The sequence below is a fragment of the Panthera tigris genome, chromosome D1, assembly GCF_018350195.1.
Source record: "Panthera tigris isolate Pti1 chromosome D1, P.tigris_Pti1_mat1.1, whole genome shotgun sequence".
NCBI classification, from domain to species: domain Eukaryota; kingdom Metazoa; phylum Chordata; class Mammalia; order Carnivora; family Felidae; genus Panthera; species Panthera tigris.
Genome location: NC_056669.1, coordinates 11,825,558 through 11,852,583, shown reverse-complemented (window position 1 = coordinate 11,852,583; position 27,026 = coordinate 11,825,558). Strand labels below are relative to the sequence as shown.

Sequence of the window (27,026 nt, the reverse complement as noted above, 5' to 3'; positions counted from 1 at the left end):
TGATGTCCATTTTTGATATTTGATCACCATGGAACTTGCCAACTGATGGCCAAGCACTGACGCAGACTCTTCATTAAATACTCTTGTTTGGACAGGGTGTCTCTAGCTGACTACCGTGTCCAAGATCAGGTGGTAGTTAAACACAAGGAGGTGAAGAGGATTTGTCAATCTAGAGCCCTCAAACTGATTATATCGAATTTATTAGATCTGGAGTTCTGTTTAGATCCACACAGCAGAAAGATGCTCAGTCAAAATTCAGAGGCCTATTATTTACCAAATGGCCTGTATACACTTTTTTTCCCCCAGAAATACGGGTATAGGAGGTGTCTGGTAGTTTTTCAAGGAAGTGTTCATGAATAAGTTACAGGTTTTCCACCCCATTTACTCCCATTAAACAAGCAATTTCCTAAAATGAATGTGCAAAGACAAACAAGAGTTGTTGCAGAGACATGGTCAAGACACACAGAAATAGAGCTTTCTGGTAACTTAGAAATATGCGAAGCTGTAAATAAATCATACTGAGAAATCAACTTGTTTTGCAGTGACTCCAGGGTTGAGGCCATGAGCCTCAGGTGTGGAACTCATGGGGGGAAAAAAAAAGGCAAAGGCATAACCATAAAAGTCCTGCAACCATCAGACACACACACACAGTCGGCCTGTCGCACGTGGAAGATTCTGATCACTCTGTCAGTTTACCTGGCAGGGAAAAGGGAACCTCTGTGTCTCCAGGTGAAAAGCAGCAGCAGTCATGGCCCCGGCTCCTGTGAGTAGCCAGGTCTCCGACGGGAACTGCTCCTGTTCTGCACCTGTTTCCTGGTGCCACAAGCTGGGCTCACCGGCAGACTAGAAAGGCCTGCAGGTGAAACATCACAATCACATGGGCAACAACGCCAGGAGCACAGGGTGAAAGGCCACGATCCACACCAAATTCACACCCAAGATACCGCCAGAGGCCCAGATCAGGAAAATGGCATAACCATACCGCTAAAAAAGTGCTCTTCCACACCAGGCCTCTACTGAGATTTGGGACAGCCAAATGGGTGCCAACCGAACGGCGGTCAGTGATAACACGTGAATAATGTGAAACATGGTTAGTAGTTAGGATTTCCATCTAACTGTTGAAAATGCAATTTCAGATCGGGGGAGGCACTGAGTTCTTAATACGCCGTCAGGAGCAGCTGGCTCGGGCTTAACCAAATAGATTGGAATTCTAGTTTGAACTCCAGAAAACCGCAAAGGGGACAACGCGGCAACTCACTCCCCACGCCCAGGTGTGTGCGGGTGCTGGGCAGCAGGGATGAGGGGGTCTGGTCCGTCTGGGTAGCTCTGGCCAGACCAGGGCGCTCAGCCTCCGCCTCTCCCTACAAACGACGGGTAACCCCTCCAGCGCCTGGACTCCCAAGCGACTCTACTGCCAGGTGGGAAACCGTCCAGAGCGCGGGCTCCAGACAGCTTCCCGAGGCCGAGAGCAGCTTGAACTCTTCCGCGAGACGGCCTGGGGCGGCAGCGAATCGTCCACGCTTCCCAAACCATTTCCTGGGCGCCAACAGCCCCGGAACGCCGGCGCCGCTGACCGTTAGCCGCGGGCGGGGCCTGAGTCACGTGACCCGCGCCGGGTCAGAACCCTGCGTGCGCGGGAGCACGCAGAGCCGCTCGGCCCCGGGCCGCGCGCCTTGCGTGCGCGCGCCGGCCGGGGGGCGGGGCGTGTGGGACGAGCCTCCGGCGGGCTCGAGGCGGAGGCGGGGCCGAAGAGGGGTGGAGGGCGGGGCGGGGCATAGCTACCTTCTCCTCCTCCTCCGTCTCCCCCGCCTCCTCCGCCTCCTCCGCCTCCACCTCCTCCACCACCACCACCACCTCCTCCTCCTCCTCCTCCTCCTCCTCCTCCTCCACCTCCTGAGAGGCTGGGCTGGCGGCGGCGGCGGGAGCCGGATGACCCGCGGAGGGGCGCCTCGGCCATGACTGCGGAGCTGCAGCAGGACGACGCGGCCGGAGCAGCGGACCGGCGCGGCTCGGTGGGCCCCGCGGCGGCGAGCGGGGGCCGGGGGAGGCACGGGGTCCCGGGAGGGGAGGGGGCTGCGGGGCGCGGGCCGGAGCGGCGCGGGCCCGGGCGGGCCTGCGGGGCTGCGGGCTAGGGGCGGGAGGGGGCTACGGAGGGCGCGGGCGCTGGCCGGGCGGGGGCGAGGGCAGTGCGCCGGCGAAGGGGCTGAAGTCTTTGCAGGGCTCGGGTCGCAGGGATCGGGGACGCCCTTCGAGTCCGCGGCGAGCTCATGTTGGGAGGGGAGTAGGTATAAAGGGCAGGACTTGGGGTTGTGTGCATCAGGGCTTTTTCGGGGGAGCGCTCGTGGGCCCTGACCTGGATGAGAAACTTCCGAAGGTGGCAGCTTAGGTGGGTTTTGTTGTTTGTTTTCATTTTTAAGTCCCTTTTATACAGTAGTGTTTTGAAGTGTCTAAGCAGACCGAACTTAGCTGACTTAAAGGAGGGATTTATCAACACCTTGTAAAAAAGACCAGGGGTCCTGGTTACCACTCCCTCCCTCCCTTCCCTTACCCCTGCCACCCTCGCTTTTTTTTTTTTTTTTTTTTTTTAAATAAAGCAACCTCCCCAGTGCATTCATCCCTGGATTTTTAAGGAGGGAGGAGGAACAGCGCGAGGAATACAAGGTATGCTCACAAGTGCCTTCCCATTCCTATTATCTGAGAAGATTGAAACCGATACAGGGATTTCTGGGCTAAGTGGGTGAGAGTGGAACACTGGTTTGGGAGCAAATCAAAAGGCCGATAATGCCCGTGTGAAGAAACTTGGGAAGTAGGCAATTTGAGAATGTCTTCTAAGGTTGCTTTGGAATGCTATAACAACATTACCTCCTCACCCCTCAACTACTGTGCTTTTTGGAGACCGAATGGGAAACGTGTGCCAGGGATGCAAATGAGAGTTCGGAAATGAGGAATTTCATAAACATTTACAATACAAAGCTGTCAGATACCTCCACGTGGGAAACCGGTTATGGCTCTTTATTGTGTTCCTGCGCACAGGAGAGCAGTATTGTGGAAGTGAACACACTTCCTTTTTGAACTCCTGTAGTAAGAGATACCTCCTGGTCCTGGGCTCCAAAATGAAAGTAATGTGGATGTATTTCATGTGCTGATTTCTAATGGGGATGCTATTGTTAGGTGTTCACAAATGCCCATTGGAATCTGAGTCAGGATTTTCTCTGGTTTCACAGATCGTTTCTATTTCTTTTAGGACAGTGACTTCAAAACAGGTGGGAAACATCTTAGTTTTGAGACCGTTGGGTTGATTTTAGGGAAGAGGCTATTTTAAGGGAGAGTAAGTCATGCTTAAATTTGTTGGGGACCATGTGCCTGTTAATCAAAGGCATCTTCATTTACCTCTGCCACAGTGGCCACTATCAGCATTCCCTACAAGTTTGTATGTGAGGTGTTTGATGAGCACTTGTATGTAAGTCATAGCTATTTTTGGAAAACTTGGAAGTCCCGTTGGCTGTGGCTGGCTGGAGTAGTACCCTGACTCCTGGCCATCTGCAGAGTGATGACATTCAGTGTTCTTCCCAGTGATTCGCCCCATACAGACAAATGATAAGCTTGGAATGCTCGATAATGTTTGCCCTCTTTGTTTTTGCTAATGAAGATGCTTGAAATTAGCAGGCTGGGTTGAAGGAATTCTATACAGGGAAACTACTTTTCACATCTCAGAGGAAAGGTTTTAATAACTTCCTCCTCTTGATGAGTTTCATGTTAGAATGGCTCTATTTTGGATTCTCTGAAGAATTCTACATTTCCCTTAAAGGGTCCTCAGTTGTTCTAGTTGGGAACAGTTATCCTGTCCTGACACTCAGAAGCTATTTAAAACCTAGAATGCTTCCCTTCCCTTATTGGTCAGTTGTGCATGGGACAGACAGAACCCTTCATAGCCTCCCAAGAATTTTAGTGAGAAAAATGTAGTACTCTTGAAATATGTTCTCAGTATGTACTAGCGACTGAAAGAAGATACTTTGTGATATTACTGAATACCCCAGACTGATATTCGAATTATCTATAGAAATTACTTACAGGCAGGTTTCTGTGTTTTTTCTTTCCTTATTTTTTTAAGAAAATTTTTTAATGTTTGTTTATTTTGGGGAGAGACAGAGCGTGAGCAGGGGAGGGGCAGAGAAAGAGGGAGGCACAGAATCCAAAGCAGACTCCAGGCTCCGAGCTGTCAGCGCAGAGCCCGATGCAAGGCTCAAACCCACAAACCATGAGATCCTGACCTGTGCTGAAGTCAGATGCTTAACTGAGCCACCCAGGCACCCAACAGGTTTCTGTGTTTTAATCACTTCTCGACTTGGATAAAAACCAGCAGCGCAGTTTACTGTTGTTGTAGGATAAACAACTTGAAGTCAGGTTGGTTCTTATAAACCTGTCATCCTTGGCAGCTGTACTAGAATTCATCACATGTTCTTGATGCTAACTGGAGCCCTATGAAAACCTGCCAGTTTCAGTGAAAATTTAATGTTCTTTTTGCTTCCTCTTGATTTATGGGCTTTTTATTCACGTTTACCTTGTCTCATTAGTTGTGATTTTTGGAACATCAGTCAGTGGTTGGCTTTCCCAACTTTTTTTTTTTTTTTTTTTGAGGGAGAGAGAGAGGTGGGGGTGCAGAGAGAGAGGGGGAGAGAGAGAGGTGGGGGTGCAGAGAGAGATGGGGACAGAGGGTCCAACGCAGGCTCCACACTGAAAGCAGCGAGCCCTGTGTGCGGCTCGAACTCCCCAACCATGAGATCATGACCTGAGCTGAAGTCAGATGCTCAATCGACTGAGCCACCCAGGCGCCCTGGCTTTCCCAACTTTAATGCCTCTTCAGCTACAGTTTCTGCTCACACGATGAGTGCAATATTTATAAAAAGAATTGACAAGTAAGGCCTCACCAGGCAAGATCTTCCCATGTGTTACATTTCATCTAACAAGTTTAAACAGTAGCCAGTGAAGCATATGTTTCTTAAGGAGAATAATGATGCTGGTAATAGTAGCAGCTAACATTAATTGAGCATGTGCAGGACCCTGTGCTCAGAAATTAACATACGTTATCTCAGTACTCATGACAACTCCATGAAGTCTTCCTATCGGAGGCTTTTACTTGTCAGATAATTTGCCCAGGATCACCCACCTAATAAACGATACAGCCAGGACTGAACACAGCAATTTTGAGTCTAAGAGCCCAAGATATCCTTGATCCTACTTCTTAGTCAATGGACCTGTTGTCGTAGGTCAGTACCTTTCTTTTACCCTCCAGAACTTTCCTCGTGTTTTAAACTTTGAATCCTGCCTACATTCTTTCTAAATATACATACAGTCTTCTTTTCTACTTGGTTCAGCCTGGTGCTAACTAAAGCGGTGTGTGTGTGTGTGTGTGTGTGTGTGTGTGTGTGTGTGTGTTTAAGGAGATTTCTTTCTTTCTTTCTTTCTTTCTTTCTTTCTTTCTTTCTTTCTTTTCCTCTCTTTCTTGTTTTTGCTCTTCAGTATCTCTTTTCTTGTGGTATGAGTTACCACCCTTCCCTTCCTTCCTTTTCTAGAGATGAATCTAGATGCATGGCGTCTAGAGAGCCTTTTGATTGTGATTGCTGGAGGAGGATGCTGCTGGCTTCAGCGGGTAGAAGCCAGGGATGCTGCCCAATGTCCTATGATGTGCAGACTAGCCCCCCAAAACAAAGAGTCCAGAATGTCAATAATGCTGAGCTTCAGAAACCCTGATCTAGGTGATGTCTCTCCTCGCTCTCCTAAATGATCTCACATTTCCTTGCCTCAAGCCTAAGCCCCAGATAGCTTCACTGTCTTCTATAATCTTGAGACTGAAAATATGGTCTGTGGACCAGCAGCATCTGAATCATCTAGGAGTGCCTTGGAAATGTAGAGATTTGGGTGTGTTAGAGCCAGCTTGTACTGCCTCTCCAGCTGAAAGTGTGTGTCTCTTCCCAACTCTGTGTTCAGTGACCTCATGGTGGTAGCTTGAAGTTCTCATGGTGGAAGTGTTTATACCAAGGAAATCAACAGTCTCCACAAATCAACATACCCCTGTTGAGGCCTCCACCCTAGACCTGTTGAATCACAGTTTGCCTTTTGACAACATCCCTGAGTGATAACTTTGAGAAGCTCTGCCCGACTGCGCAGAATTCCCACTTTCTTTTCTTTCATTTTCTTCTTGTTCTGTTAAGTTTATTCATTTATTTTTGAGAGAGATCAGGAGAGAGAGAATCCCAAGCAGGCTCGATCCCATGAGCCATGAGATCATGACCTGAGCCGAAAGCACAAGTTGGACGCTTAACCGACTGAGCCACCCAGATGCTCCAGAATTCCCATTGTCCATTCAGTTATGTACAGGTGTCCCCAGTCCTCCAACAAAATAGCAACAGAATTGCCTTCTGCCCTGTCCAGTGTTTGCCTTGTTCAGCACCTTCCTTTTGTTTACTTTTTGAACCGAGTTTCTAAATCCACCTGTTTCTTCTCTAGAGCATTTTCTCAATTACATTTGTAATTCCAATTCACTGTGGAAAACTTGGAAAACGCTCCCCCACCCGACCCTGTGGGCAAGACTAGCTCTTGGCAGTTGGAGGCACAGCCCCCAGACCAAGGCAAATTGGTTCACAGCCTGCACCAGAGCAGCAGCAAGAACCCAGATAGGAAGCGATAGGAGGCTTTTACTGTTTGTCGCTTGGGAATGAAATGGATCACTCGCAGGTGACCGGTGACTAACCACCTTTTCGTGAAATCCGTGGCTTTACAGAAGTAATTCTTTTTGCCATTCTGCTTTGGTTATTCAAGTACCAGCTCGAATCCCCTTCTCATGCTTTTATGTGTGATGATTCCTCATTGCCACTTTTTGGTTGCTATTTATTTTGGCAATTATCTTTATTGCTACTTATTATCATTTCTGGGTTTTTTTTTTCTTTTTTCCTAAAAACTTCCAGTGTGTATTTTTTGAATCATTTGCCACAGTCTTATCACAGACTAAAGTATTGTAGTTTACCCCCACTTCTGAACTGGCTACATCGTTTTACAACTTTCTTAGGAAAATGAGGCCTAGAAAAGATGTTTGAATTTATGTAATATGTACAGCCTTCTTCATCTTACAAATGCAGTAATGGGCCGGGGTGCCTGGGTGGCTCAGTCAGTTGAGTGTCCGACTTCGGCTCAGGTATGATCTCATGGGCATGATCTCATGGTTCGTGAGTTCAAGCCCTGCATCAGGCTCTGTGCAGACAGGACAGCTCAGAGCCTAGAGCCTGCTTTGGATTCTGTGTCTCCCTCTCTCTCTGCCCCTCCCCCACTCATTCTCATTTTCTCTCTCTCTCTCTCAAAAATAAATAAACATTAAAACAATTTAAAAAACAAAAAAAAACAAACCCCAAATACAGTAACCGGTCTCAAGAGTTAATTTACTATTGATCTCATTGTCTAAGTCAGAACCCTGACCTCAGGCTTCAGTTCAGTGACTGGTTCGTACCCTCAGTGCTCCAGCTGCTTTACTTCCGGAACACTCTCTCTTGAACATTTTGGACCTGTATCACTCTGGTTCTTCTTCTCTTTCTTCTCTTTTAGGGGCTAACCTGTTAGCTTTCTTGGTTGTTACTTTCCTTTTATGAACTTCTTCCAGATCTGCATTTGTAATCCTGACTTGCAAATGACTTCTACTCCCCTATTTGCAAATGCTAGTTCAACAATTCTTGCATATCAGCATCCTTGGCTATGACCATTTGCTGCATAGCCACTTTCGCCACAGGTGCATGAGGCATGGGAATATGTGCTTGTCATAATAGCATCTGCCTTATGCCATTTTCGGCCCTGAGCACTTTTTTGTACATACTCTGCAAGCTATGATTATTATGTCTTATTACAGGAGAGGACAGTCATACTCAGATCTTAATAGAGCTTAGAAAGGCCCAATATGAGATTTTAAACCAAAGCCTGTTTGGCTCCATGCTGCAGATGGGAAATGTGGCTTACCCGGGATTAAATTCTAACTGGCAGAGTTGGGACCTCAAGCCATCCAGCTTTCTGCCTGGAACACATGCCTTTCTCAAACCAAACTTTTCAACTACCACTTGGTAATGTATGAAGTACGTTAGGGCGTATTCTCATCGAACCCATAGAGCAACCTTACGAAGTAAAATTCAGTGTGAGGAGGAAGTAGAATTTGCAAAGCGGTGCAAAGCGATCAAACCAAAACCAAAGCATAGGTCGTTTCTCCCAACCTCTGGATGAGTTTCATTGGGCAGGTAGGCCACAATATTTTCCATTTCTGTTTTCTTCTTCGTTTTCTCGTTGTACTAACACATCCTGTACGCATTACTTCATTTGGTGGTCACATCAGTGCCATCAAAGCTCATGGTACGTTTTTTTCCAGATGTGGAAATTGATGGCCTGGGAAGTTGAGATTTACCCAGAGGCTAATATGTGGTGGAATCTGGACCGTGTAGCACTATTCCCACTGTCTAGGCTTTCTACATAAAAAGGGAGGTCAAAATACCAGACATTCAAAGCTCATTTAAAGATCTGCGTCAGTAGGTGCTGGCAGCATGCCACATGATAGCTTGGTAGTCATTTTATTTATTTATTTTGAGAGAGAGACAGAACAAGCAGGGGAGGGGCAGAGAGGATCTAAAGCGGACTCTGCTGACAGTAGAGAGCCCGGTGTGAGCCTCGAACTCACAAACTATGAGATCATGACCTGAGTTGAAGTCAGACGCTTAACTCACTGAGCCACCCAGGCACCTGCTGATGGTCATTTTAAACTTGAATCATCCGAAAGCAATATTTGCTTTCTCTAGTACTCTTGTCCAAGTTACTACTTTCCTGCTGTCCTTTTTCTTTTTTGTGTGTGTATATGTGTGAGCACAAATCTTTCTTGATTTTATTCAATTGAGGTGAAATTCACATAATATAAAATTAACTCTTTTAAATTTATTTTGAGAGAGAGAACGCACGCATATGCACAAGTGGGAGAAGGGACAGAAGGAGAGAGATGGAGAGAGTCCTAAGCAGGCTCCATGTTCAGGGCAGACTCCGACGCGGGGCTTGATCTCACAACTGTGAGAGCATGACCTGAGCCAAAATCAGTGACCTTTAGTATATGTATTCACGAATATTGTGCAGCCACCACCTTCGTGTAGTTCTAAAACCATTTTGAAAACCACAAGAGAAAGCCCGTATCCACTAAGCAGTTACTCCCTAGTCCTTCCTTCGCTCGGGCCCCTGGCAACACGGATCTGCTTTCTGTCTCTCCATTTACTTATTTTGGATATTCCATATAAATGGAATCCTACAATATGGGACCTTTTGTGTCTGGCTTCTTTTACTTAGTATAACATTCTCATGTTTCAGCCACATTGTAGCTTGTATCTGTCTGTGCTTCATTCATTTTAATGACTGGGTAGTATTCCACTCTGTGAATCTACTACATTTTATCCATTTTTCCATTGGTGGACAATTGAGTTGTATCTCCCTTTTGGCTTTTATGAATAGAGCTACTGTGAACATTCATGTGCAAACATTTTTGAGTACCTGTTTCTGATTCTTTTAGATATATTCCTCCAAGTAGAATTGCTGGGTCATATGGCAATTCTGTCTTGAGTCTTTTGGGGAACTGCCAAACTGTTTTCCATAGCAGATGCGACATTTTATGTCCCTCCACCCCCAGCAGTGCACAAGGGTTTTAATTTCTCCACCTCCATCCTCTCCAAACATTTATTTTCCGTTTTTCCTTTGTTTTGTTGTATAAGAGCCATCCTCATGTGTGTGAAGTGGTAACTCATTATAATTTTGATTTGCATTTTCCTGATGGCTACTGTTGACCCTCTTTTCATGTGCTTATTGGCCATTTATGTAGTTTCTTTGGAGAAATGTCTGTTCAAGTCCTTTGCCCATTTTTCGAATTGCATTTGTTTGTGTTTGGTTGTTTGAATTATAAGAGTTGTAATATATCTGGATACTAGACTTTTACCAGATTTATGATTTGGAAATGTTTTCTCTCCTCCTGGAGGTTGTCATTTCATTTTCTTGATAATGTTTTTTGATGCACAAAAGTTTTTAATTTTGGTGAAGTCTTGTTTACCTCCTTTTTTTTTTTTTTTTTTGTTGTTGCTTATGCTTTTGGTGCCGTATCTAATCCATTGCCAAATCCAAGATCATGAAGATTTACTTCTATATTTTAAGAGTTTTGTCATTTTAGCGCTCATATTTAGGTTACTTATCCATTTTGAGTTAGTTTATGGTGGAGGTAGGGGTCCAACTTGATTCTTTTGCATGCGAATGTGTACTTGTGACAGCATCAGTTTTTGAAGAGACTAATTATTCCCCATCGAATGGTCTTGGCACCTTTGTCAGAGATTAATTGACCATAGATGTATGGTCAATTCCCAAGTCTATTCCCAAGTCTAAATTCCCAAGTCTAATTCACTGATCTGTATGTCAGTCCTTTGCCATATTACACTGGCATGATTCCTGTAGCTTTTTAATAGCTTTTGAAGTCCAGAAGTGTGAGTCCTCCAACTTTGTTTTGTTTGGTTTTTTCAATATTGTTTTGGCTCTTCAGGGCCCATTGAAATTCCTTATGAATTTGAGGCTCCACTTTTCTGTTTCTGCAAAAATGGCCGTTGGAATTTGGACAGAGATTGCATTGAATTTGCAGGTCACTTTGCATAATATTGCCATCTTAACAATATGAAGTCTTTTGAGATGGTTTATTTTGTATGTCAGCCTGCCTGGAGAATGAGGTGCCCAGACATTTGGTCAATTGTATGTCTGTGAGGGTGCTTCTGAATAAGATTAACATTTGAGTTGTAGAGGGAGTAAAGCAGATTGCTCTCCCTGATGTCTGTGGGCCTCATCCAATCAATTGAAAACCTGGATAGAACAAATAAGGCTGAGTAAGAGGGAAGGTCACCTACCTGACTGTTCAGCTGGGCCTTTGGTCTCCTGCCCTCAGACTGGAACTTACATTGTCAGCTCTCCTGGTTCTCTGGCTTTCCACCTGAGACTGGAACTACATCTCCAGCTCTTCTGGATGTGCAACTTGCCAACTGAAGATCTGGGGACTTATCAGCCTCCATGATTGCAAGCGCCAATTCCTTATAATAAATTACTTCTCACCCACCCATCTCCCCAACAGGAAACTAGGAAAGCAGTGTTCATTTACACACACACACGCGCGCGCGCACGCACACGCCCTGTTGTTTGTTTCTTTCTCTGGAGAACCGTGACTAATCCAGTCTTACAATGCATCAACCTGAATATCTTTCCATTCATTTACGTTTTCTTTAACTTTCTTCTTTTTTTTTTTTTTACAATGTTTTATACTTTTCAGAGTACAAGTCTATCACCTGTTTGGCTAAATTTGTTCCTAGGTATTTTACTTTTTTGGATATTATAAATGGGATTAAAATATATATGTGTGCGTTTATTTATTTATTTTTGGAGGAGTGCAAGCGGGGGAGGGGCAGAGAGCAAGGGAACAGAGGATCTGAAGCAAGTGGGCTGACAGCAGCGAGCCCGACACAGGGCTTGAACTCAACGAACCGTGAGATCATGACCTGAGCTGAAGTCAGACCCTCAACGGACTGAGCCACCCAGGTGCCCCTGGAATTGTTTTTTTAATTTCTTTTTCATATTGTTCATTGCTGCTCTACAGAAACAGTTGATTTTTGCGTGTTGATCTTGTAGCAACTTTGCTGAATTGTAAGTCAGCAAACAAGCAGATGTAGCTCCTTTGGGGTTTTATGTATCCTGTCATCTGTGAACAGAGGCAGATCCTTTCCAGTTTGGATGCCTTTTCTTTTACTTGCCTAATTGCTCTGGCCAGAACTTTCAATATGATGTTGAATAGCATTGTTGAAAGTGGGCATCCTTGTCTTATTCCTGATTTCGGGATGGCTTTCTAGTCTGTGACTACTGAGTATGATATTAGCTGTGAGTTTTTGTTTTTGCTTTTTAATAAAGGCCCTTTTTATCATGTTGAGGGAATTCCCTTCCATTCCTAGTTTTCTGATTGTTTTTATCATGAAGAGGTGATGAATTTTGTCAAATGCTTTTTCAACATCAGTCAAGAGAACCGTGTGTTTTCTCCCCCTTGTTCTGTCAGTGTGGTATATTACATTGGTTGGGTTTCTCACTAGTCTCCTTTTCTGTAATGGTCAGCGGGATTCTCTCAGGCGTCCAGTTTCAAATATTTGACTAAACTCCGTTTGTCCATTCTTTGAGCTGTTCACTGTGTATCCCACCTTCTCCGTTCTCCTACCTGCATCCTCCCTGTCCAGTCACACCTGTTTTTATCGGTAGCTTTCTTTCCGTAGTCTCATTTCGCCTTGAAATAGCTGTTCACCTGTGCTAGATTACCCTCCTTAAAGCACCTTTATTTTCCTTCCTATTTTTTCCCTGCCAAGGGACCTGTTTTCCATTGTTCATCAGATCAAGTCCAACCTCATGCTGACATTGAGAACCTTTCCTAATCCAGTCCCACACCACCTCTCAAGTCCCCATTGCTTATCGCAAATAGAAACTGCACACAGAGTCCCTCCTAATAATAACTTCGAGTTTCACTGTTAGATTTCTAAAACTGGAAGCATGTGGATTTGATTTCTTCTATCTTTGCCCTTACCTTCCTGGTTTCCCCCATTGACCTTAGCAATATATTACTAAATATGGCATTTTCTTTAATTTGGGAAGATGCATTCTGTATGTCCTTATTGGAACAGTTTCCCGGCCTCATTTCTTGTACTTGATTGGGGCACGTATTCAGAGAAATGAAAAACCCTTGTCTTAATGTGTTCTACAGTATGAAAGAAGAAAGTTGCAGGACGTGACATCCAGTTGAAAACATATATTCATGTGCATTGGCCATTTCTGGAAAGATACCATTATCTGGAAAGATAATGGTGGTTACTCCTGGGAAATGGGACTGAGATGGAAAGAAGGGAGAAATTCCTTTTCGCTGTGTATCCTTTTCTACTGTTGGAATTTCTCTGCGCATTTGAAAAAAAAGAGGTGAAAAAAATTGAAAAGTGAATAATGGTTAGTTCCTTCCTGGTTTTTAATTCGAGTTTAAACCCCCTTCTGTGCCACACGAGAGTGGCTACATTTTAAAAGCTTTTAATGCTTTTTAAAAACCATGGGCCAGTGGATGAACTGAAACCGTCCTTTTCATCACGTACCTACTTGATGCGTCATTGAAGTAAGTTGTGAAGTAGCCTCTTTCAGGGAGTTTAGTTTTGTTCACTAAAAAGGATAGAGAGTCTTATCCTCATGACATGTTATGAGTAAATAGGGGTTGTTGGAATAAACGTGGACTTGTTGCTGGAAGAACTGAGAAGGCACCAGGGCTTTTGTGGCCAGGTCCTTGTTTTGTGGAATATGGAGGGTCAGTGGCCGACTCTGGATGCATCTAAGACCCTGATGTCCAGACTGGATTTCTGGAGTTGCTGCTAAATATTTTCTTTGATTCCTACAGCTATACTTTTGCTTTCCTTGGGTACTTAAGTTTCATTTTATTTATTTTTATTTTTAAGGTTTATTTATTTTGAGGGGCACCTGGGTGGCTCAGTCGGTTGAACATCTGACTCCAGCTCAGGTCATGATCTCATGGTTTGTGGGTTCAAGCCTCATATCGGGCTCTGTGCCGATAGCTCAGAGCCTGGAGTTTGCGTCAGATTCTGTGTCTCCCTCTCTGTCCCTCCTCCACTCTCGCTTTGTCTCACTTTGTCTCTCAAAAATAAATAAATGTAAAAAAAAATTTTAAAGTCTATTTATTTTCAGAGAGAGAGAGGGAGACAGACACAGTGCGAGTGGGGGAGGGGTAGAGAGAGGGAGAGAGAGAATCCCAAGCAAGCTCTGAACCACCCAGGCAGAGCCCCGTGTAGGTCTTGAACTCCAGAACCCTGTGATCATGACCTGAGCTCAAATCAAGAGTTGGACTGAGCCACGCAGGTGCCCCTTAAGTTACATTTTAAAATTGGAAAAGCAGATCTTTAATTTTGAAGAGGACTTCATTAGGCATACTTACAAAGAACTTTGGTAGTTTTTTGGAGTAAGAGAACATTTATCAGTTATTCACTTAGCTTCAAATTTAGAAATGTCTTTGGAAGAATAGACAATTGAGATTAGGAAACGTGTATGTCTGAATGACAATAGCATTCCTGTATGAAGGAATGGAATAATTTAGAAAGCTCCTCATCACCATGCTAAACTGCGTGTTTTATTTTATTAAAACAAAAAAATTTTCAGAATATTTATTTTTGAGAGACAGAGAGAGACAGAGCGTGGACAGGGGAGGGGCAGAGAGAGAGGGAGACACAGATTCCCAAGCAGGCTCCAGGCTCTGAGCTGTCAGCACAGAGCCAGACGCGGGGCTTGAACTCCACAGACAGTGAGATCGTGACCTGAGCCGAAGTCACACGCCCAAATGACTGAGCCACCCAGGTGCTCCTAAAGTGGGTGTTTTAAAGATAAAACTCTTAAGTATTAATTTCACAAATTTGCCTCATCTGATCAAAGAGAGTTCAAATTTAGCTGCAGTAGGATTAGAGGTGTTAGGGTTTATTATGTGAATAGTCCTTTTCATCGCTTATTGTGGGATGAATTATTGTCTTTGCTTTAAGAAAACATCAGTTCTGAGAAGTGGACTGGATTGCACCAAAATCACTGAGTGGCCGAGGTCAGAAAGCTTGAGTTTCTTCTTTCTAGAGATTTGTGTGTCCCTGTCTTTATTCACTGCCTCTGGGCAAGAAAAGAGAGTACTTTTTGTTTAATGAAAACAATGTGGATTTAGCTAAGGAAATGCAAACCTGTTGGCTCTTGCCAGTTATTTGACTTCATTATGACTGGAGCACAAGCTTTGTCTTGTCTCCCGTTGGGTGTGGGCTGTGTATATTGCCTCGTAGTTATGGTGAAGTTAATATTTAAATCAGCTTCTTGAGGAGTGCCCGGAAAAGCTGGGAGTTACTAATACAGTAGGATCCTAATGAGCGTAGTGTGTCTGTTACTGTTAAACTAATACCTGAAACGTAGCACACTTCCTAGGATTTGGGCTTTGTTTAACTAATTACATAGGTTTAGCTAAACAGTCCCGAGACTGAGTCATATTGCCGTTATTTGTGTATGTCAGGAGCACGGCTTAATCCTTGTAAAATTTGTTATTCAGGTTCGTAATAGTTATCTCTGATTGGCCTTTTTAATTCAAGACATTTGATGACAAAATGGATTTTGTAAACCATAGTTTACACTATGCACAACGAAGATAACGATTCCTACCTTTTAGGGTTGTTACAAGGATGACGTGTGTGTGAGGCACCTAAGGTTCTGGGCACAAAGAAGATGTTGACATGATAGTCTCAACTGTTACCAGCACAGTCCTTTGCATGGTTCAAATTAGGTATTATGTTGTATGATTCTTGCCTTTATGGAGGCAGGAATTTCCCCTTGAAAACAGTTAGAGAACCACATGATGAGAAATACCGGGTAAAGACCGTTTAGTCCCTTTCATTCACAAGCTCATTTGTTCCCGCAATATGGGGGATTCGAAAGGTAGAGAATAGTGTGGACCAGAGTTCTTGGGAATGACTTTAAGGAGGAAGTGAGATGAATCTATCCCTTGGGGCGCCTGGGTAGCTCAGTTGGTTAAGCATCCAGCTTTGGCTCAAGCCATGATCTCGTGGTTCATGGGATTGAGCCCTGCGTTGGGATCAGTGCTGACCGCATGGAGCCTGCTTGGGATTCTCTCTCTCTCCCCCTCTCTCTGCCCCTCCCATGCTCATTCTTCCTTTTTCTCTCTCAAAAATAAATAAACTTAAAAAAAAAAAAAAAGGGATGAATATAGCCCTGGACTATGGAATTGGGCATTCCTGGAGATAACAGAAGTTTAACACTAGAAGGCATGAGAGAGGATGCATTTGTGAGGTAAGGACTGAGTAGGAGAAAATGATGGGCAGGTTAAAGGTAGAAGCAGATAACGGCCTTTGAGAAACAAAATCAGGAGTTTGGATTTGAAGTAACATGTAGTGTATTGTTCCTGGAGTTGTACAAAATGATTTTACATAGTTGTCATCTGTGTCCAGAAACTTTTTTCTGCACTGACAGCACAGAGCCTGACCCGGGGCTTGAACTCACCAACCCTGAGATCATGACCTGAGCTGAAATCCAGAGTCAGACGCTTAACCGACCAGTAGCTTTTAAAAAGGGGGGACTCAGAGTTTATTTTCCTTTCGTGTGTGTGTTATTCTAGATGTATTAGTGTCCACTGCTTATCTTACAAAGTGGAGAAAGGGGAGTGGGGCTTTAATCCATGGCTAAATATGACGATTGGTGAATTATTTAATACTTGAGTGCCATATTTCACTGATTCACATTTATTTGGCATTCTGAGATCTCTGAAGTTGAGATGTTCCTTACATTGTCTGTCTGCGAGTAGCAGGTAGGAGGTACTTAGACTATTTTCACACGTTTGTGCTTGGTCAGAGCTGTTCCTACTGTCCTGGCGGTTGAGTGTATGTGCTGTTGGTTAGTTGAATTTTTAGTTTAGTTAGTTAACTTTTCAGTTTAAAAGATCACAGTGTGGGGCACCTGTGTGGCTCAGTTGGTTAAGTGTCCAACTTTGGCTCTGGTCATGATCTCACAGTTCACAGGTTTGAGCCCCACATCGGGCTCCGTGCTGACAGCTCAGAGCCTGGAGCCTGCTTCGGATTCTGTGTCTCCCTGTCTCTCTGCCCCTCCTCTTTTCGTGCTCTGTCTCTGTCTGTCTCTCCAAAATAAATAAACATTAAAAAAATTAAAAGATCACACTGTGATTTGGCATTTAAATGAAAAAAGAAAACTGGATGACGAAAGGCATAGAAACAGAACAGCAGATGATTTTATGGGAGGCAAAATATTTGTCCCTGGAGGGATGATCGCAGTTTCAAATTTTCTTGCAAAGGTACAATCGAGTGTTTTATGGGACCTAAGAAAGGAAGCCACCCTAGGTATATTAAGTTTTGTTGCTGAGAAACATGCAAAAGAATTGCTTGTCCCATGCCAGGCAATGCACCTGGGGAAGCGGGGGAAATGGCTGTATTTCTCGAAATAAATAAGAAATTTTAGGGCTGCAGGAAGCTGGCGTGACCAATTCACGTGTCTCCTGGGACTGTCATGAAGGCATTGTGTCCTGGTTTAAGTGGCAACTGTTTTTTCTCCTTTGTGGTGCATAAAGTAAGTGTGCTGTTCAGATTCAGTCAAAAGTAGTGTTTACCTCTGACACAGTACTTTCCTGTTTTAGAACTGATTGTCTAAGTAGTCAAAGGTGTGGTTTTGTAAGGCAGGCAAAATAGTGATAGAAAACTCCCAAAGATGCAAGACTAAGGTCAAAATACAAGAATTCGTTATCTGCATTGGTTTGCATTAAATACGTACTTTTTTTTTTTTTTAATGTTTATTCATTTTTGAGAGAGAGAGAGAGAGAGAGAGAGAGCACAAGCAGGGGAGGGGCAGAGAGAGAGGGAGACACAGAATCGGAAGCAGGCTCCAGGCTCTGAGCTGTCAGCACAGGGCCTGACACGGGGCTTGAACCTGTGAACAGTGAGATCATGACCTGAGCCCAAGTCGGATGCTCAACCAACTGAGCCACCCAGGCACCCCTGAAATAGGTATTCTTGCCTGTTGCCCTTGTCTTCTCAGATACAGCCTGGCGTAGGGTGCAGACTCCCGTGGCAGGGCAGCCCGGGGTCAGATCTCACAGCAGCCCTTCCTACTAGTAACCTTGTGTTGGTGCAGGGACCTCCCTGTGCTTGTTCTCTGTCACAGCGGCATAATACCTGTCACAGCTTTCTTAGGAGGGTGAAACTGAAATTAGTTAATACATACGGAGCATGTATAGCATTGCCTTTCTGACAGTCAGCAGCGTACATTTAACTACTATTTCTGACTGGCATGATTTTCTGGGAATCCAAAGTGTCAGTTGGTACACAGGGTGATTGGAGGTGAAGATGTGATTATCAATCCCATTGCTACCTTGTTAGTTCCAGTTTAGGGATAACCGCCACTCGTTTCCCCCTCCCAATTACAGACGTATGAGGGTTCAACTTTACATTGGTGTAAGTGTGGCATGCATCCAGTAGGAACCATACCTTGAATTTGGAATTTCGATCTTTTCCTCAAGCCGGCACTATGCGATATGCTCCTCTCTGGTGATGCTGGCCCAGGGGCAGTCAGCCGCGCTACCTTGGGGGGTCATCAACCGATACATTTACAACCATTCTGGTTTTCACTTTCTGTACAGCATTCAATACACTGCGTGAGATATTCATCGCTTTATTATAAAATAGGTTTTGGGGCGCCTGGGTGGCTCAGTCGGTTAAGTGTCCGACTTCGGCTCAGGTCATGAACTCGTGGTTCATGAGTTCGAGCCCCGCATCAGGCTCTGTGCTGACGGCTTGTAGCCTGGAGCCTGCTTCCGATTCTGTGTCTCCCTCTCTCTCTGACTCTCCCCACATTCATGCTCTGTCTCTCTCTGTCTCAAAAATAAATAAACGTTAAAATTTTAAAAAAAAAGAAAAAAAAAAGAAAATAGGTTTTGTGTTGGATGATTTTTTTTCCCCACTGTAGGCCCATGTAAGTGTTCTGAGCACATCTGAGGTGGGCTTAGGCTAAGCTGTGATGTTGGGGAGGTTAGGTCTATTAAATGCATTTTCCACTTAACGATATTTTCAACTAACGATAGCTTTACTGGCATGTAACTCCGTCATAACTTGATGAAGTTCTGTATTATTCTACCCTTTTTGAGGCGTATTGATTTTGATTTCTTAGAAAATTGTGTATGATTGAGATGTATAGATTCACACACTTTTACACATAAAATAAAATGGAATTAGAATTATTTTGAGGGGTGCCTTGGTGGCTCACTTGGTTGAGTGTCCAACTCTCAATTTCGGCTCAGGTCACAATCTCACAGTTTGCAAGATCGAGCCTCACATCGGGCCCTGCTGGCAGTGCAGAGCCTGCTTGGGATCCTCTCTCTCCTTCTGTCTCTCTGCCCCTCCCCCACTGTCTCTCTCAAAATAAATAAACTTAAAAAAATTATTAAAGAAAAAAAAGAATTAGTTTGGGGAAAAAAACTTTTTAACACTTTATTTTTCTAAAAGCCCTATGCTAGCATTTGCCAAGGCTAAATCCAGACACCTTTTAGTCTGATAGCACTGTCCCAGTATACAGGCAGTGACTACCTTTGACAAGACTCATAGCCTCCAAGACTGCTGGTCTCAGCAGCATCGGGTTCCATTTCTATCCTATGACTGTGGCCCATGACCAGAGCAGAAAGACTGTTGATGCTTTTCTGAGCACTTGTGCAAGTCTGTTTCAGTTAGTTATTTCTAGTTGTGTGATATTTAAGTGTTGCGTTGGGCCCTCAGCTGTTGAAAAACATAGGATACTATTTCTGTTACAGCTGACAGTGAGTGTAGACTGCCTCTTGGAGACATATTACTAACTGAAAGATAGTTGATGGGGAGCATCAGATATTGAATTGGGGCTTAATATCAAAACAACCTTAGGCATGGTATAAATTTGATTTCTTTTCGCTGAATTAAATTTGAACTATTTCGTTTTCAGTAATCTATCTAAAAGAATTGGGCGAGCCAGTTCTTTAGAGCGAGCTTGCTTGTGAAAAATAGGTGTTTTGTGTTAACTTTTGTCTTTGTGCAAAACAGGGTAAAGTGTTCCAATGAAGACTTGAAGGCTGTAAAGGAGTTAGAAACTGATCTTGTGGTAGCTGGAAGTTAACAAGATAGGTTTTTCCATGATTCTCATTAATGAAGACAAAGGCTTCCACAGTTTATTCCCTCTGGAATTTTATTTACAATTCAGAAAATGTTGGTTCTGTCTCTGCTTTGTAAGCAATCAAATCTGAAGTTTTAAATCATGACGTTGGTGGTATCATTTGTAATTACGCGATTGGAAATTTATTGTCAGTGAAAAATGACACATAAAAATGGCATGTGCAGTGTGGCTTAAAATAGCACATCTTCACATCCATGCAAATTCCCTGGGCTCCTTATATGACCCAGTTATGTATTACTCACAGAAAGAAAAACCTCAGGCACTTTAGCTACTACGAGGGCTAACTACTCCATTTAAATATTTTACGTACTTAATAGTTTTACTGTTAATAGTTTTACTGTTTACTAATATTATTTCCCACCAGTGCCAAAAGCATTTTTCATGATTAACCTTTTACAAGAGAAATAAATTTGGCATTTTAGAATGTGTCTGACAGTCAATACTGTGTTGCTTGGAGTTTGTCAGTTCCTTAAACTAAAATATGCAAGTCTCAAGCCTGATTATCCAAGATGCTTGTACTTAAATTCTTGAAATGTATCCAGGTTTACTTTCTGACTGACCTGTCTCTGGTTTTTTTTTTTTGTTTCTCAAATACAGAGCTGCCAAATGCTGTTAAACCAACTAAGAGAAATCACAGGCATTCAGGACCCTTCCTTTCTTCATGAAGCTCTGAAGGTTAGTTTCAAGACCACTGTTAGTCAACAGGCTTTAAAATAGTTGTCCATATCATGGTTATGTCAAGTCGAGCTATTTTTATGTCAAAACGAAAGTGCATACAGGGACGGAAGCTCTACGGGTCAGATCACCCAGTATCTCTCTATGTGAATTATAAGGGTGGGGGGATGTTGAGGATGGGGGAGACTTAACTGGGAAGAACCATACAGAGCAAAAGAGATTTAAGAAACGCATCTGCCAATTGCGTTTTATAGCCTTTATATGGATTGTGACTCAAACAAACTCAAAAATCGTTGAGTCAGGTAAGTTTGAACTGGTTATATGATATTAAAACACTTGTTACTATTTAAAAAAAATTTTTTTTAATGTTTATTTAATCTTGAGAGAGAGAAAGAGACAGAGTAAGTGGGTGAGAGAGAGAGAGAGGGAGACACAGAATCCGAAGCAGGCTCCAGGCTTTGAGCTGTCAGCACAGAGCCCAACATGGGACTCAAACTCACAAATCGCAAGATCATGACCTGAGCCAAAGTCGAATGCTCAACCTACTGAGCCACCCAGGCACCCCAAAACACTTGTTACTGTTAAGGTGTGGTAATAGCATTGTGGGTTATATTTTTGAAAAGATACATTCTGATGTATTGATAAGATGCTTAGGATTTGTCGGGCGCCTGGATGGCTCAGTCACTTAAGCATCCAACTCTTGATTTCGGCTCAGGTCATGATGTCATGGTTTGTGAGTTCTAGTCCTGCATCGGACTCGAGCGCAGAGCCTTCTTGGGATTCTCTCCCCCTCTGTCTGCCCTTCCCCCATGCTCTCTCACTGTGTCTCACGTGTGCTCTCTCTCAAAATAAATAAATGTTAAAAAAAATTAAAAAGAAAAGCTTAGGATTTGCTTCACAGTGTCTGGGAGAGGTTAGGCAAAACAAGATCGACCATGACTTGATAATTGTTGTAGCTGAGTGATGGGTGCATAGGGTTCAATTATACATTCCCTCTACTGTTGTGTATGTTAGAAAGTTTTCCTAATAAAAAGTTAAAAACAGACAGAAGTATGGTCACCACTATCGAATATGGTAACTGCCTAACATTTTTATTGTAGAGGCTGACTTCTTTTAGAATGTCTGTTTTAACTGTCAGCCCCTTTTGATACATCATGCCTTTGCTAGCCTGTCAAATCAGGAGCAGTAACTTCCAGAGCAGTGAGAACAAATCTCCAGCAAGATTTCATTCTTCTCTGCGTGTTGTGGGAAATCAGAACATGGCAGCTCCCTTCCTGGAGCCAACCATTTGATACAAGCTTTGAGCGTAGTACCCTTGCTGTCCTCCGCCATACTCTCTTCTCCTTTCTACCTTATGCCTTGAATTACTCAGAATGTCACCACGGTAGTCAGGAGTTAAACCAAAAAAACTCACTCACTATTTATTTTAAATGCTGTGATGCTTTACTTTTGAAATGTCCGTGTTTTCCCTTTCATTAGGCCAGTAATGGTGACATCACCCAGGCGGTCAGCCTCCTCACTGAAGAAAGAGTTAAAGAGCCCGGGAAAGACACTGTTGCTACCGAACCATCTGAAGCAGAGGCGAGAGCTGCTAGCAAAGAAGTATTAGCAAGTAGGTGTATCCTGTCTCCGTCCTGCTCTGAACTAGCAGAACGTAAGAGATGAGTGTACATGAGTTGCCCACCAGTCACATCAACGCTGCGGGAATAATGCTAATAATTGCTAATTATTGAACCATCACTGTGTGCCAGGCACAATTCTGAGCAATTCCATGGATTCATTCATTCATTCATTCATTCATTCTGCACTTATTGAATGGGCACCTACTATGTGCCAAGCACTCTTTTAGGTACTGGAGATGAGCAGAAGAACGAGAATCCCTGCCTTCATGCAGCTTGTTTTCTTGTGGGGGAAACCCACAAGTCAGTAAGTAAATTATGTGGCATATCAGAACGTGGTAACCACTGTAGGGAAAAGTGAAGGATGGAATGAAAGAAATGGAGAAAGGAAGGGCGCCTGGGTAGCTCAGTCAGTTGAGTGTCTGACTCCTGATTCCGGCCCAGGTCATGATCTCACAGGTTGTGAGTTCGAGCCCCACCTCGGGCTCTGTGCTGTCAGTACGGAGCCTGCTTGAGATTCTCTGTCTCCTTCTCTCTGCCCCTACCCTGCTGTCTTTTTCTCTTTCCCTCCCTCCCTCTCTCTCAAAATAAATAAAGTTAAAAAAAAAAAAAAAGAAATGGAAAAAGGAGCACTGGGGATTGGATTTTAAATGGGCTAAGACTAAAGATAGTGAAAAGGAGGTGAGGGAGCAGGTCAACGAGGCCTTAAGACATGGATGTACATCAGTTGCTCGAGGCCAGAGCGGAAGCTTAGTGAGTGCGGCGGGCAGTGAGAGGTGAGGTGGTAGACGGACCAGGAGGCGGATCATGCTGAGCCTTTGCGCGCTTGGCTTTTCCGCTAGCTAGAGGCTAGCCGTTGGGACAGTTTGGAGCAGAGGCATGACCTCAACTGATTTCCGTTTTCTGAAGGTCATTCTGATGGTTCTGTTGAGAACAGAGCTGTGGGGTGAGGTAGTAAGCGTGGATCGGAGCAGGGAGCCCAGGGCAGTCACGAGGCTTTGCGGGTTCTGGCGGTGTGGGCCAGGAGGTGGTGGCGGAGGGGTGAGGAGCCCCTGCCGAGGGGGACTTGCTTACAGCGGAGATAAGGGGTGTGTGAAAGAGAGAGAGAGGACTTGAAGGGGCTCCAGGTTTTGTTCCCGAGCTGCGGAAATGCTGGAGTAACTACCGCTCCAGCAGACTGGGTGGCAGGTGAAGAGATCGTCGGGCGGTGCTGAGTTTGAGGCACCTGCTAGACATCAGGTGCAGTGTCTGAAAGGCAGTGGGGGGACCCAAGTGTGCGTGCGGCTCAGGGGAGCGATCCGGCTACAGAGAGAGAAAACTTGAGCCTGTGAATGGTCCGTGAAGTTGGGATACTGGACGAGCTTCCCGAGGGGTTGGGGGTGTGCAAAAAGGAACGGGTTCAGTGACTAAGCCATGGACCCTCCCAGTGCTCAGAGGCTGGAGCAGGTGGACAGTGTCCAGGGAGGTTGGAGGAATACCAGGAGAGCTGGGAAAATGGGACCCTGGAAGCCAAGAAGGCTTCCTGGAGGAGGGAGCCATCAGCTGGGGCAGATGGTGTTAATGAATATTTCGGCCTTTTGCGGTTTTGAGTTACTGTGAACAGTGCTGCTGTGAATATTCTTGTATATGTCAGTGTACTAGTGACTCTTTTCAGTTAAGATTTTTCTTTTTGAAACTCGTTCATATTGAAGGTTATAACTGTAGTTCCTTTAGTTTCACTGGTATGTAGTCTTTCATAGTCTGAATATACCGAAAGTGATATATTTGTTTATTGACCTGGGGTGGTTTCCTTTTTTTTTTTTTTTTTTTTTTTTTTTTTGCTATTATAAACAAGGTTGCTGTGAGCTGTTTGATTCATGTTTCTTGTGCATGTATGCAAAATTTCTGTAGTTAGCATATACCCAGGAGTGTCATTGGTAGTAGTAAGGTACTCTCATCTTCAACTTTATAGGTAATGATATTTTCCAGAAGGTTTTTTACCTATTTATTAAACTCCCACTAACAGGATTTGGGGATACCCGTTGCTCTCAAACTGGTTATATTATAAAATTATTGCCCGTATTTTTGTTACAAAATATCTTGTTTTCAGTGAGCGTTTTTTTACATTGGTAAGGAGATTGAGCAACTTTGTCCTTTTGACCACTCACGTTTTCCTGTGAGTGAAATTTCTCTTTGGGTTTTCTGCCTCAATTTTTCTATTTGTTTGCTTTTTTTCTTATTGATTCCTGATACTCTCTTATTGATAATAGCCTTAGGCTTGATATATATCTTACTGATATTGACCTTATATATATTTGATATTAACCCACTTTTTTTGGATTTGTATTACAGACATCTTTTCCCTGTTGGTGACTTGGGTTTTTACCCTATGGTGTGAGCTAAATACCTTAATTTTATTGTGGTTGCATTTGTCAGTCTTTTCCTGTGGTTTGTGCTTTTTGTTTAAGAACTCCTTTTATACTCTGCAGTCCTAGGATATGAGAATTGTAATGTTTTGCTTTTCACATTCTTTAATTCATCTGAAGTGGATTTGCGGGGAGGAGGCAAGGCATAAGGTAAGGTTACAGTTTTAGATTCCTTGGCACTCACTGGGCCCCATACAGCTACTCAATTGTCCTGGTACCTTTTATTAAAAAGACTTTACTAGGGCCACCTGGGTGACTCAGTCGGTTGAGTATCCAACTTCAGCTCAGGTCATGATCTCGCAGTCCATGAGTTTGAGCCCTGCGTTGGACTCTGTGCTGACAGCTCAGAGCCTGGATCCTGCTTCGGACTCTGTGTCTCCCTCTCTCTCTGCCCCTTCCCACTCATGCTTGCTCTCTCTCTCTCTCTCTCTCTCTCTCTCTCTTTCTCTCTCTCTGTCAAAAATAAATAAACATTAAAAAAAATAATTAAAAAACAAGACTTTACTTACCCACTGGTCTGCATTATCAGCTCTCTGTTATATTGGATTTTCATGTTTCCCATTCTGTTTCTTTTGAGGATCTGTTTTTAATTCATTCCTACGAATGGAATTACTGGGTCATGTAACAATTCTGTGTCAACTTCCTTGTTTTAATTTTTCTAAAAGAGGACTGTTTTCTTAGCTGCAACATTATCACACATTAAAAATTAATAATTCTTTAATGTCACTCAAAGACCAGTGTAGAAATTTCCTTAATCATCTCATTAACAATACGCTTGCAGTTGGTTTGCAAAAATAATGATACAGATGGCATTAAAACCTTAGATATGTTTGAAATGTCTTTTAAGATACTCTTTATAAATCCCTTCTCTCTTTTTTACTTGCGGTTTAAGGTCCAAAGAAATCAAATCTTGCAGTATCTTTGAATGGGTTTTTTGTCCCTTGTCTTTCCCGTAGACTTAGGTGCTTAACTGGCACGACCGTGTCACAGGTAGTATTGTGTGTATAATGTATCTTCTGTTCTGTCATGTTGAAGAAGCAAGCAACATCTGATCGCCCTCTTTTTGTGTTGTTAGAATTGTTAGTGTGTTCAGAAGATTATCCACTTGAGTTATTTATTATAAAATCCCCGACCTAGTGTCTTCTGCACTCATTGGTGATTATTGCTGAGATGCTTTACTTTATTGGAGACTTCGAAATGGTAATATTCTATCAATACTTCATAATTTATTAGTTGGAAGTCTTTTTTTTTTTAGTTGTGGTCAAGAACACATAAAATTTGCCATCTTAACCATTAAAACATTTATTTATTTAATTTATTTTATTTTTTTAAAATTGACATCCAAATTAGTTAGCATCTAGTGCAACAATGATTTCAGGAGTAGATTCCTTAGTGCCTCTTACCCATTTAGCCCATCCCCCTCCCAGAACCCCTCCAGTAGCCCTCAGTTTGTTCTCCATATTTATGGGTCTCTTATGTTTTGTCCCCCTCCCTGTTTTTATATTAGTTTTGCTTTTCTTCCCTTATGTTTATCTGAAACAAAGTCCTCATATGAGTGAAGTCATATGATTTTTGTCTTTCTCTAATTTCACTTAGCAGAATACCCTCCAGTTCCATCTACATAGTCGCAAATGGCAAGATTTCCTTCTTTTTGATTGCCGAGTAATACACCATTGTATGTATATACACCACATCTTCTTTATCCATTCATCCATCGATGGACATTTGGGCTCTTTCCGTACTTTGGCTATTGTTGATGGTGCTGCTATAAACATGGGGGTGCATGTGTCCCTTCGAAACAGCACACCCGTATCCCTTGGATAAATGCCTAGTAGTGCAGTTGCTGGGTTGTAGGATAGTTCTATTTTTAGTTTTTTGAGGAACCTCCATCCTGTTTTCCAGAGTGGCTGCACCAGCTTGCATTCCCACATTTAAAAAAATTTTTTAATGTTTATTTTTGAGAGAGAGGCAGAGTGTGAGTGGGGGAGGGGCAGAGAGAGAGGGAGACACAGAATCGGAAGCAGGCTCCAGGTTCTGAGCTGTCAGTGCAGAGCCCAACATGGGGCTCAAATCCACAAACCAGGAGATCATGACCTGAACTGAAGTCAGACGCTGTAGTGACTAAGCCACCCAGGCACCCCTACCATCTTAACCATTTTTAAATACACGGTTTGGTGGTATTAAATGTATTCATAGCGTTGTGAAGCAGATCTCCAGAACTTCTTCATCTTGCAAAACTGAACTCTACGCACTGAACAATAACTCCCTATTCCCTCCTCCCTTCAGCTCCTGGCAACCACTGTTCTCCTTTCTGTCTATGATTCTGACTATTCTGAGTACCTCGTTCAAGTGGAATCATGCAGTGGCTAGCTTACTTCTCTTCGCATGATTCCTTCAAGGTTCACGTTGTAGCCTATGTTAGAATTTCCTTCCTGTTTAAGGCTGAATAACACTCTGTTGTATGTATACACTGCAT

At 43.5% G+C, this 27,026-nt stretch overlaps 2 protein-coding genes across 16 annotated transcripts in view; one reads left to right on the top strand and one right to left on the bottom strand.

The window, feature by feature from the left end:
- The window catches only part of HTR3B (5-hydroxytryptamine receptor 3B), a 56,292-nt gene extending 55,394 nt beyond the window's left edge, over positions 1-898 (bottom strand). Inside the window, 1 exon segment of the mRNA XM_042957443.1 lies at positions 697-898. The gene's annotated coding sequence lies outside the window, so the exon portion shown is untranslated.
- Positions 899-989: 91 nt separating this feature from the next.
- Positions 990-27,026, top strand: part of USP28 (ubiquitin specific peptidase 28) — a 65,264-nt gene continuing 39,227 nt past the window's right edge. For 3 of the 15 annotated variants that reach the window (XM_042957428.1, XM_042957433.1, XM_042957426.1), the window contains exons 1-3: positions 2,641-2,661; positions 20,449-20,526; positions 22,006-22,141. In XM_042957428.1, coding sequence (XP_042813362.1) covers positions 20,458-20,526; positions 22,006-22,141 — 205 coding nt within the window. In that variant the 5' untranslated portion in view covers positions 2,641-2,661; positions 20,449-20,457. Of the gene's footprint in view, positions 1,091-1,216; positions 1,272-1,868; positions 2,013-2,619; positions 2,662-20,448; positions 20,527-22,005; positions 22,142-27,026 lie in introns of those variants that run through there. The other 12 variants (XM_042957429.1, XM_042957427.1, XM_042957438.1 and 9 more) reach the window with 8 other exon arrangements.